Genomic DNA, 12,162 nt, shown 5'->3' on the forward strand with positions numbered 1-12,162 from the left:
AGATTTAATATTATATTTTAGTCTTAATTAAATTTTAAAAGGTGCAGTTATGCTTGTATCTTAATTTAGCTTTAGAATATGAATATATGTGTGAAGTCACTGCAATACTGAAAATGAGCTTATTTCCACCAGAACCAAGTAAAAAAAAGTTGCTTTTTTTTAAACTGGTACGAGGTATGGGGGATCAGTGCTCTAAAATGTGCATGCAAGTAAGTAAAATGCTGCTGTATCATATAAATAAATTTAAAACTTACTAGATCGTGTGGATAAAATCGAACTGAGGTAGAACTTGATACATGAGAGTCCGTGTCACTATAGGAACAGAGAAAATACTTTAGATTTAATATTACATTTGATTTCAACAAGAAACTCCAGTGTATTAAAATGCCTGAAGTTTTATTTTTCTGCTAACACAACACCAAATTTTTAGTTTAAGGCTCTTCATTCATTTTTGTAATTTCTTAGGGAATGTCTACACTTGCACCCTCGTTCGAACTAGGGATGCAAATGTAGGCATTCAAAATAGTCAACGAAGCGGGGATATAAATATCCCACGCTTCATTAGCATAATCTCGCCGGTGTGTTACTCCGATCAACAGCTGTTTCAAAAGTGAAAGGACGCGCCGGGATGCATTAGTTCGATCCAACGTTACTCCTCATTTCATACCCTTAGACTTCATGCTTTAGCACATTTAAACAAATAAGTATTTGGTTTTTAAGATATCACTTCCCATGTATAACAAGGACAGTGACAACAAATCTTACCCATATATTGAATGAAAAAGTGCTCATATGGTACAAAAACAATAATGAAGATGCTCTATTCTTCCTCGCCTCTACCATCTTGTCACGGATTCATGGATTGGCTAGCAGTTGTCTCAGAAGAAACCCCATTTCCTATTGCCTAAGTGTATGCTTTTTTTAAAAAGCTTGCTAGCCCTCAGAAGATATGTGCTAGACATTCCTTAATGAAAGTCTGAGTGTGTCTCCTTTGGGCTCACAAGGTAGAAGAATCTAGTAGACTTATGTTCTATCTCCAGCTCTTTCTCCCATTTATCTTACACCCCCACATTGCTGCTGATCATTTTAAGGTCAGGGTAAAGGTAACCATCTTCGGAGTCTAGCCTTCATTAAAAATCACTTCTAAAACACTTCTGAAAATGTAACAAGCATTTTAAAAAAATATTACCTTCTATCTCGAGGCAAAAGTTCAAACAAAGTTCTCACCATTTTATCATTAGGGCCAAGGCCAAATTGCTTCTAATCAAACCCTTGGGCTTTTCCCAACAATGTTAAATATATAGCAATATACACACAAACAATTGAGTGTAAATATAGTCTGCAGTGACATGTCAGAATCACACGAAGTTTAAACACATTTTCTTTATTCCCTGTCCCTGAGATGCAATTAATTTTGATAAAATGCAAAATAAAAATACTGAGGTGTTTTACAAAGTAAGCAGAAGCGTGACTATCTAGATTTTTTTTCTAGTTTGTGCCAGCCCTTATATTTAGTTTGACATTCAGACTTTGCTCCTCATTGTAAGAATAAACTATGTGAAATAAGCAGTACTCTTCAGTTTAAAATGAAGAGTAAGTCATTCTGCAGGACTTTTCCAATTAATTGCTTCAGTTCCATCTTTTGCCCCTCAGAAGGCACTATGGAGCTAGTCTAGAGCAGCCAATTCCAACCGACTAGGGAAAAGAAAGAATATGCAGTGTCTGCTGCACAGCAAATGTTGGGCCAGGTCAGGAGATAAGAGAGAGAGATACTGGGTAGGGAGGTAGGGGGTAGGATGGAAATCAGACAAGGATTCATAGGGACTAGTGGGGTAGAACAGACTGGAGCAGGGGCTGAATGGGAATGGAGGTGTAGGGGAGGAGGGAGGGACCATATAGGGAGAGGGAGGTACTTGAGTCACAGCACAAACACATGGGGACAGGGTAGATGTGCCAAACTGAACAGGAGAGGCAAAGAGTTAGCCATGGCCCACATGGGGGAGCTCCATAACAATCCCTTCCTTACCTTCCCATAAATAAGTGACTCCATTCTTTTCCCACCCATATTCAACAATCATTCAAGTTCACACCCAAGCTCCTTCCCAGCAATTACTTCCCTCTCCCGCAGGTCCTCTATTACCACTGACTCTACCCAAGCGTTTGCACTGCTTCTTAAGGATGAGGGAAATATGGTTCTGTATTGTAATGTAAAAGAATTTATTACTCAGAGTTCTGTATTAATATGCCTAGTGATGAATCTATTTATCAAAAAACATTTCCTGAATCTATTTTGTCAACTGTATTGTTACATATTTACTGAAAGATATTTAAAAATAAATTATCCAAATAATAAAAACTCAAACAAAATATGCACAGTTTTTACAGAATATTAAAATACTATATGCATATATTTTGGGAGACATAGAATTCCCAGAGTATCTATTGCTCTGGCAAGCAATGACCAAGATAGCTAGTTGCATACACCCTGCAGATGAAAGGTAGGAAGGAAAAACAAGACCTCCTTTGGATGTAATAATATCCTGAACAAGACAGGTCATTTATAATTGGGTCATAGTGTTGTTATTCCTTCAAGTGCCCAACTACTCGCTAGTCAACGAGCCTCACCTATCTGCCCTTGTTCTCCTACCTCTGTAACGTCTGCTCATGGAGGAGAGTGTCCTACATTTGTAAGATACAGAATCAATTTTTATTTTGCTTTTTGTAAACTGCAAAATTCAGTAATTAGTAATAAATTCAGAATAAAACTTCTAGTGTGTGTGTTCCTGCAAAGAGCATCTGGCCAAAAAAACCCCACCGAACCCCCCCCCCCAAAAAATGAAAGCAATAATTTAATGTCACCCCATTCAGAGATTTATTCTATACATGCCGATACATTCAGTATATGAACAGTCTGATGCAGATTAGGTGTGTGAAAGTGTAACCATGTACATGGCAATAATTTTCCATGGTATTTGTCACCTTGATGCTGTTTTCTGCTAAACTTGTAAAATCTGAATAACAGTAAAGAAACACACAGGCTTGCATTTTTTATACTTTGTCTTCTATAACTGAAATTAAATACCATCTTTTCCATTAAATTCTTGCAATTATCCTGCAGATAACATAAGAAGCCTTTTGACTGGTCTTCACACCCACCAGATGTTGGATGATCTTCTTGCAGCAGGCTCAAAGTTCACAAGTGACATGTCACAGCCTCCCGTCTCGTAGAGCGTAGAGCTAAACTTACCTATTAAAGAAAAGGTCAAAACGATCAAATACTCAATATTGCTTCATCCCAGCAACACTAATTTCTAAAGCGTAACATTTTAGTGGTTTGCTATAAATGTAGATTTCAAAACAAATAAGTCAACACATAACATATGACTAGCATAATGGATTAAGAAAATATTAGCAAGAGGAAGCAAAAAATTACAGGAGGCCCCCGACTTGCAACACAGCTGGTTCCAGGGGAACCATCATTTACGATAGCTGCTGTGAGCCATCGTAAATGCAGGCTGAGGGCGTAAGTCGGGGGTTTTGGCCCCTTCCTCACTTACAAAAATGGTTTTAAGTGCGGGGGGGATCAGAACTCAGGTGGTCGCAAGCTGGGGGCCTCCTGGAGATTGCTGAGCATTCTCCTCTAAAACAAAAGTCATGTCACTCATGTCAAATTACAGGATATACATTTTAGACAATTGAAATTAATGTATCTGTTACACTTTCAGGATAATAAACAATATTAAGATACAGAGAAACAACAGTGAATTAACCCAACAAAAATACAATGGTATCCTTCCAGTGGACAAGCTACTTGAAATGGCAAATTGCACTGGTGGGATTTCACAAAATATACACTAGACTTTGACCCAGGTAGCTGTTACAACAGACTACTGAATCATGAATCATTATCAGATGGCAACCATGGCACTTAACTGAGGGAGAAATGCCACAGGTTGCAAAATTGTGAGGCTTTTAAAGCCAGGTTTCTGCTTGGAAAAAAAATTCTACAGAGAGCGTAAGTGTTTTTCAGATATATTTGTGTCTGTGCTTGTCTTTGGAGAGCAGAAAAGAACTGCATTTGGACAATTAAGCCATTGTTGACAGCTAAAGGGACACCATTAATTTGATGTTTTATGTTAGCTAAAACAGCTTCTATTTTAACAATAGTAGAGAGCCAGCCTGTTCCTAAACTAAAAGTTACATTAGAAAACAAAGGAAAACAAGCCCAGACAGTAAACTGCTTGACCACAAGATACTTATCCTTACTGTGCCCTTCTCTCCCCAAAAGCCAGGAAACTTGCCTTGAAGTCCAGATTCAGGATATTTCAGCCCAAATATTTAAAAATTAATTCTCAACATTATTTTAATGGGAATGTCTTATTTCCCTCTTGTCTAGAATAAATATGTCTCCACATGTACACCCACATGTACATACTATAAGTTATTTAGATCTTTTAAATCAAAATCAACACAACTTTTAGCTTTTATTTCTTCTCTCTTTTAATTTTATAAGAAAACTTTTTCTGCTTCCTGATATTAAAAACTGTAGTGCACCATCCAAGAGCAACATCTAACATGATCAAGCCCTCTCTTTCTTCCACTCTATACATACACCTGACTGCTCAAACTTCTGTACCTTAAATTGTTGTAAAGTCTTGGAAGGAGGTACATCAGATTACCCCTAGAGAAGTGCATGAAGGTGAAGAGATAGGAAAGGCAACAGCCAACAAAGAGTAATAGAAGCAAAGTGCCTTTAAAAGCACAAAATGAGAAGAGAATATCTGCATAAAATTTAAAAAAAAATCTCTTTGAGTTAGAGACTTTAAGTGCCACTTTTAACAGCAGTAGTTATAAAAGTAAGGGAAAAGGAAACTTGGAGTTAATAGGCCACTTGTAAATTAGACCAAAAGGGAAAAGGCTGCTTTGGCCCAACATTTATACATTTTAGAAGTTATATACAATGTGCACTAAAGGAAAGTTTCTCCACTATAATTATATCTTATATTGATTATAGAAGTTACTGGACACTGTAGATATTTGAAGACTTACCTGTCCCACAGCTGGCTTTCTTTGAGGTGTTTTGCTTATGCCCATTCTACATTAGGTGTATGTACTTGCCACGTGCACCAGTGCCGGAAGATTTTCCCTCAGCAGTATCTATAGGGGAGCAGCTGTGGTATCCTCTATAGTGCATCTGTGTGGTGCACTCTGAGGGACACCACTGACTCTCCCTACCCTCAGTACCCTCTAGCCAGAAGCTCTGATAGTGGGGAAAAGAGGGCAGGTCATGGAATGGCTATCAGCAATACACCTCAAAGAATATCAGTTAAGCAACAGGTCTTTTCTTCAAGTGCTTGATCACATCCATTTCACATTACATGACTCCAAAAGAATACCCGTGGAGGTGGGTAGGAGTACACAGCCACACAGACTGCAACACACGTCTGCCAACCTAGCATCATCTCTGACCTGCTGGCATAATGATATCTGGACAGAGGACCACATCACAGCTGCTCTACAAATGTCCTGGATCGGGATATGCACAAGGAAAGTCTCTGCAGATGCCTGTACTCTAGTCGAATGAGCTCTGATGAAGGGGGCTGGCAGGACCTTTGCCTGCTCATAACAGATCCTTCTAACAGATCCATATGAAAGAGGTGATCCAAATGCAAGTTCTCTCTGACCTTGGATTGGCTGCTGTAACATAGAAATGGCCACACGGTGAATTTTCATGGAAGAATTCGCTAAAGCCTGGTTCCTGAGCTACAGTCAGTCTAAAATGGACTGCATCAAAGAACACGAGGGCAAGATACCATGCTTCAATGCCCTCCATGAAAAACTCTTACATTTGGCTGGGTGAAGGAGAAGGGCCACTCTAGCTGTAGCTGTGGAGGAAAGGTCATCAAACAGGGAATCCACCTGCTCCTCCAATTCCTCTGCATGCAGGGTAAGGTTGGACACAACCTGTTTAGTAGTTCCTGGTGCACTTTGCCATCAACCCAAGGGACAGAGTGTGGGATCCCAGTGATAGCCTTGTCCAGTGACAAGGAGGCGGCATCTGGTACTGTGACTTCCACTGTATCCACTAATGGTCCACTAGGTTGATCCCTTTCACTCACTCACATGTACTTGAGGGTCTTTTCTTCTGAAGACTAAAGCACTGGAGGGGGCTGCGATCAGCCTGTCTAAAACTCCTGACACCAAGCAGGCCAGTTGGGATGGCCAAGTGAAACACTATGGGGATAGAAGAGTACCACAGAGCAGGTTTTGGTGAGTGTGATGTAGATGGCACTGGGGGTCTAGGACAGGGGTCTCCAGCCTTTTTAAGCATGAGATCACTTTTTCAATTTAAGGGCAATCCAGGATCTACCTCAAACCCAAACATCTTTTCCCCGCCTCCTTCCCTACCCTTCTCCGAGGCCCCGCCTCTGCTCACTCCACCCTCCCTCCCTCCCCCAGCCTCACTCATGTTTACCAGGAGGTGGGCAGAGGACGGGCGTGTGGGGGAGGGGGATGCAGACTCTGATCTTGGGCTAAGGGATTTGGAGTGTGGGAGGGGCTCTGAACTGAGCCTGGGGAAGGGAGTTGAGGTGCAGGATGGGTGTAGGGTGCAGGCTCCAGGAGGGAGTTTGGGTGCAGGGCAACTCAGGGCTAGGGCCAGGGTTTGGAGTGAAGGAGGGGTTTAGGACTAGGGCTGGGGTTTGGAATGCGGGCTCCAGCTGGGCACAGGTGACTTCTTGATGGTGGTGGTGGGAAAAGTCAGGCTTACCCCTACTCTGGCCATGCACCACTCCCAAAAGCTGCCAGCAATCTCTCTCCATCCTTGCCCTTCCCCTCCCCCCCCCTCCCGCTCAGTGGAGATGGGGTACAGGGTGGGGAAAGAGCACCTTGACATCAGCACTCCCTCCTCTTTTTCCTGTGCTCTGCACAGCAAGCAACAAGCTCCAGGTTTGGGGCAGTTCCAAGGCAGAGGACAGAAGCAGCATAGCAGTGCTGAGATGGGCAGATAAAGTGCCAGCACTTGACAGCCTCCTAGGCAAACCAGTCAGGATCATCTGTCAAAGGCTCCAAGATCTACCAGTAGAGCCCGATCTATGGGTTGGTGACCACTGGTCTAGGAGGTTGCCCTGCCAATATCAAGCTTTGCTCCCTACCAGAGAGATATCTGGAGAAATCTGTACACAGCAACCAGAATCTACTGGAGCAAGTGTGTCCATGGTCACATTTGAAGGAGAATCATTCCAACCGTGATGCGCACCTCCAGAGGGCATTGCTGACTGCTGGCGCCCAATGGATCCGTGACAAAAGACCAGCCATCCATGCCTCATGCATTGAAACTGGTACCAGGATAAAGAGTGAGACCTAGATGTATCACAGGTGGGATGCTAGGGGAGGATCTTTGATGAAGATGGATGAAAGGGCCCCAAGGTGGTTATACCCTACAGTCTGCGTACCACGAGGCCTGGTACAAGTGGCACCTGGAGAGCTTCGGGCGTCAACAACACATGAAGCTGACTGAGGCCTTTTTCTGTGTCCAGGCTTCTAGCCCTGGAACAGGATAAGCTGCACTGCTTCATGAGCTGAGGCCTGACTTCCTGAATGGGGAGAAGAGCTGCCCAAGATGGGTCTTTAGCTCACTCTCAGCCCTGATTTTCTCCTTGTACGGAGTAGGAGATCAACCCCTACCAGCCTTCTTTGGCTTCTTCGATGGGCCTGCAAAGGGGAATCGGTGCTTGCTTGTCTACGGCGCCAGTGGGCATTACACACAGACACTGATGTGCTGGATGCTGATTTGGACCTTTACTTTGAGGCTAGATTGAGTGCCAACTCCATCAGGAGAACTTTGAGCCTGATCTCACACTCCTCCTTAGTCCTAGCGTTAAAAGACTTACAGATGTGACACTTGTCACCTATGTGCCCTCCACCAAAGCACCCGAGACAACTGCTATATGGATTGCTGATGGGCACAGAACATTTACAATGACCACATGGCTTAAAGGCTGGGGAAGAGGACATGCCCCATCTCCTGTCTGAGTCCCAGATGGGACTAACAAAACTAACTACTGCTGCAGGTTCACTCTATTACTATTTACACTAAATGTACAAGTTTCTACATAGCCTAAGCAATGCTAGTAGAGAGGTCAATGTTCCATGCACTCTCACTACCTGCAAGAAGGAACTGAGGGTGAGGGGAGCTGGCAGCATCCCTTATATCACTCCATGCAAGTTGAGAGGGTTCTAGAGCTGCTCCCCTATGGATACTGCAGAGGAAAAAAAATAATACTTGTGGCACTAGTTCACGTGGCACGCACACACACATTTAATGTGGAATGGACATAAGCAAGCACTCAAAGAAGAATTAATGTTTCAAATATATCATTTTGTAAATTTAAGATTACGGTTAGGTTAGTTTCCATGATTTTCCAAAGCATCAATGTAGTAAGCAATTATGTTACAGAAGTAAATTTTAATACTATTGTCTCATACATATGTTCTACCACCACTGATTTATCCCATTTATGTAATTAAATTTCACAATCAGTAGAAAGATTTTAGTAGTTGAACTTCAACATCAGACCATGTGCCTCATTCTGGCCATGACACTATTATTTATGACTGATAAAAACCACCACATTTCATCACATGAACAACAAATTAACTTTAAAAGAAACTGGTAGTCAGCTTGAGATGTCCCCAATTCTCAAAGCTCTTGCACAACTGACCTAACAGCCTGCTAAGGAAAGCAACAGAGGCAATCCAGTTAATACAATCAGAATTGAATATTCACCAAAAATATCCTCTCCTTCTGTTAGTTTTAGTTAATTTAGTTGAATACAATTTATGTGCCATTAAGGACTAGGCTACTTAGGACACCAAACAAAGTTTGTCATCTTAAAAGATTATACTATTACATCAACATGGTCTCAGAAGAGTTTGCAACTGTGGAATTTAACATAGTTAGGCTTCATACTGGAACATATACGCTCACTTTCTTCACCCCAACACCTTTTTCAATCTATCAAAAACCCAACTCTGCAAATGCAGAATATTTTAAGTCCTTAAAGCCCATCATGGGATAACATACTCTATGTAAGTAGAAACGTGACCAATTGCAACAAAAGGAAAACACTAAAAATATAAGATTTCTTATTTGCATTTTAACTACAAAAAGATGCACTTTTACAACATCTGCTATGTTTCACACTTTTGCTAAAAATGGATACCCTTCATAGTGAAGGTTATCTGACTTGTATGACAAATATGGCTCTAAGATTCAAATTTTGGCATCTTTGTGATTAAATATAGTTGTCCTTTTTTTAGAAAGGAAAAAAAAGTTATGTTCTATTAACATCACTTTTTTTTTATTGTCACCCAAAGCAGGAAAGAAAACTACAAGATTGGGTTTTTTTTTGGGGGGGGGGGGGGGAAGAGGCGGGGGGAGAAGGGGGTGGTTAAGCTTTGGGTAGCCTAAAAAAGATTCTATTATTAGATTCCAGACTTTCAGTCTGAGTTAATGAGTTTTCCACCTGGAGTCTTCATTAATTGCTAAAATGTGATTTGGTCATATGCTCAGAAAACCAATGACCTGGGCAGCATGGAATCTTGTGGACAGACTTTCAGTTCACGTATGAGATCCTGACAATGCAGTGTAGAAAATGAGCTGACGAGGAAGTAGTCACAGAGTTCCTCTCCCAAGATGTAATCAAAAGTTGCCAATGGACACATCTAATTCTGTATTTAATTCTGGAAGACTCTAAATCAGTGGATCTTAAGCTTTTTGGACCACAGCCCAACCCACTCAATGCAAGTCTTTCCACCTGTAAGGCTACCTCCCCTCCCTCCGCCCCCAAGCAGGAAGCGGGAGTTGGGGCTCCAAATTTGCGGGGGCTGGAGAGTCAGTACAGGCTCCCAACTCTGCAGGTCGAAAACAAGTCCTGAGCCTGCATCCCACCTGCAACACAGTCACAGATCACACCAAGAATCATTGCTCTAAATAGATGCTGAATGTTTAGCTAATAAGAATCTATCCCTCTCCATCCTCTTACCAAAGCAGTTTTAGCATATAAAGTTTATATATTTTTTTTAAATCTCATGCCATATTTAACTGCTTTGAGTATAAAATGTCTGTACAAACTGACAACAGTTATTTGTCATGTTGCAATTATTTGAGGCACAACAGAAGTAGTATTACTAACTCCTGAGAACAAAGAGATAGCAAATAAAAATACTGCTTCAATTTAAGTATTCAAACTCTCAATTTAGCTTTTTATTAAGTTAATTGTTTTAACAATTGTGGTTTGATAAAAGAGACTTAACAACAAGGAGAAGAGAGAAAAACTATTCTCCTTGCCTCTGATGATAGGACAAGAAGCAATGGACTTAAATTGCAGCAAGGGAGATTTAAGCTTCCTAATTGTCAGGGTGGTTAAATGTCATGGGGGCAGGGAACTGGACTTGACCTCTCAAGGTCCCTTCCAGTTCTAGGATTCTATGGTTCTAGCAAATTTAAGGAGAACAGCAGATCACCCAAGCTTATCCTGCAGGCACAGAAATATAGGCAGTAATATGGTTGGTCACTTAGATGGCATCAGCTCTCTCAGTCATTTTATGCAAAGGAAGAGTGGTGGGTGAATTCTAAGAAAGTTCTGCATATAAAAGTGTTTATGTTAAAAATACTTGAGTATTAACAGTTATGTTAACCTATTTAGAGAAGCCCTGGAAGAATTTGCATTTAACCTAACACAGTGGTACTTGAGCAGCAAAGTACAGATTACATTCTTGAATTGAGGTGGCAAGAAGAGAAGATCAATGTGGGCATTTTCTACAAAGATGAGAGAATACTACAGAAGTGGTGGCTCTAGAATGAGTGTAGAGATTCATGGTACTTAATTGGCCTTTGGCAGCTACCAGGTGCGAGAAAGGCAGACTCACTAATGCAAAGATGCCTATACATAAACTAGTTCCAGCAGTGAAAAGATGCCTGCACTCTAGTGGAATGAGCTATCACATTCAGTGGCAGCAGGACTTTTGCCAGCTCATAACAGCTCCTTATGCAAGAGGTGAGCCAGCTGGCAATCTTCTGTGAGGAAACCGGAAGAACCATCCTCCTATCTGCTGTAACAATGAAGTTCTACAGCTTTCAAATTTTGCACACAATGCAACGAGAAGATACTTTGAGTGGCAAGTTCTATGCTAAACTGTACATAAAAAGTGCACTACACAAAGCAACTCTTCAAATTCTCATCTGCATTGTGAAGAATAATGATGTCACACATTTATCTCCTAATGTGGGATTATAGCGATGTCTAAAACAGAACAGCTGCTAGTTTATCAACATAATGATTTTACAGAATTCCACTCAAACTATGTGACCAGTAGCTCCTTAAAATAATTAGAATAAAGATTAAGTGTTATAAGGTACTCAATTTTAAAATCGTTGCTGTTTTCTCTGCCAAGGAAACTAGAAGGCCCATATTGACCTTAAAATCTTTAGCTAAAGTTAGGAGCCATGGTTCATTACTTAGAGAAGAGACCCCCTGAGATCACCTCCATTGGGAGGCTCGTCCTTGCATTCTCCAACTATGGAGTAGGCTTCCCAATGGAGACCCAGGAATGTGTTAAGTGAGGTGCAAGCTGTGTGCTTTTTTTTCTTTTTTAAATGAAGAACTGTGGCTGAGACTCATGCAGGAGGCCCGGGCACACCCAACAGACAGGACTGAAGGAGCACCTGGAACCTGCCACCCAGGTATGGGTTCTACCCTCCCACCCACAATCGCTCACCTTCCCCCACACTACCAATCCATCCCTTAGAAGTGGCAGGACTCCAGAAGTGGCAGTGGCATAGAGGATGGCAATGGGATGCTAGGTAAGCTGCAAAAAGTAAAACAAGTTGAACCTCCTAAATCCAAGATTCCCTGGTCCAGGAACATCTGTAGTCCAGCTGGGAGTACTAACTGGCTGGGAGCCCCAACCCAGGTCAGTCCTGGCTGGCTGGGGCAGCAGTGGGGCAACCATCCCCAAGGAGCCCCAGACAGGCAGGGCAGCAGTGGGGCAGCCAGCGAGCCCCAGCAGCTGACGGAAAAGAGGGGCCATAGCAGCTGGGAAGCTCTGTCCCCAGCTGGCCAGAGACAATGGGATGGAGCCCAAGTTCAACCCCTGAAA

The 12,162-nt window shown here is 42.0% G+C and overlaps 1 protein-coding gene across 9 annotated transcripts in view; it reads right to left on the bottom strand.

The window, feature by feature from the left end:
• PCNX1 (pecanex 1) overlaps positions 1–12,162 on the bottom strand; it is a 162,359-nt gene that overhangs the window by 86,717 nt on the left and 63,480 nt on the right. For 8 of the 9 annotated variants that reach the window (XR_012903471.1, XM_075927290.1, XM_075927291.1 and 5 more), the window contains 2 exons: positions 3,157–3,247; positions 255–312 (listed from right to left, as the gene is read on the bottom strand). Coding sequence is in view for 8 of the 9 variants with exons in the window: in XM_075927290.1 (XP_075783405.1) it covers positions 255–312; positions 3,157–3,247 (149 nt within the window). In the remaining variant the exon portion in view is untranslated. The remainder of the gene's footprint in view (positions 1–254; positions 313–3,156; positions 3,248–12,162) is intronic. The other variant, XM_075927293.1, reaches the window with a different exon arrangement.

This window comes from Pelodiscus sinensis, chromosome 4, assembly GCF_049634645.1.
Source record: "Pelodiscus sinensis isolate JC-2024 chromosome 4, ASM4963464v1, whole genome shotgun sequence".
Taxonomy (NCBI): domain Eukaryota; kingdom Metazoa; phylum Chordata; order Testudines; family Trionychidae; genus Pelodiscus; species Pelodiscus sinensis.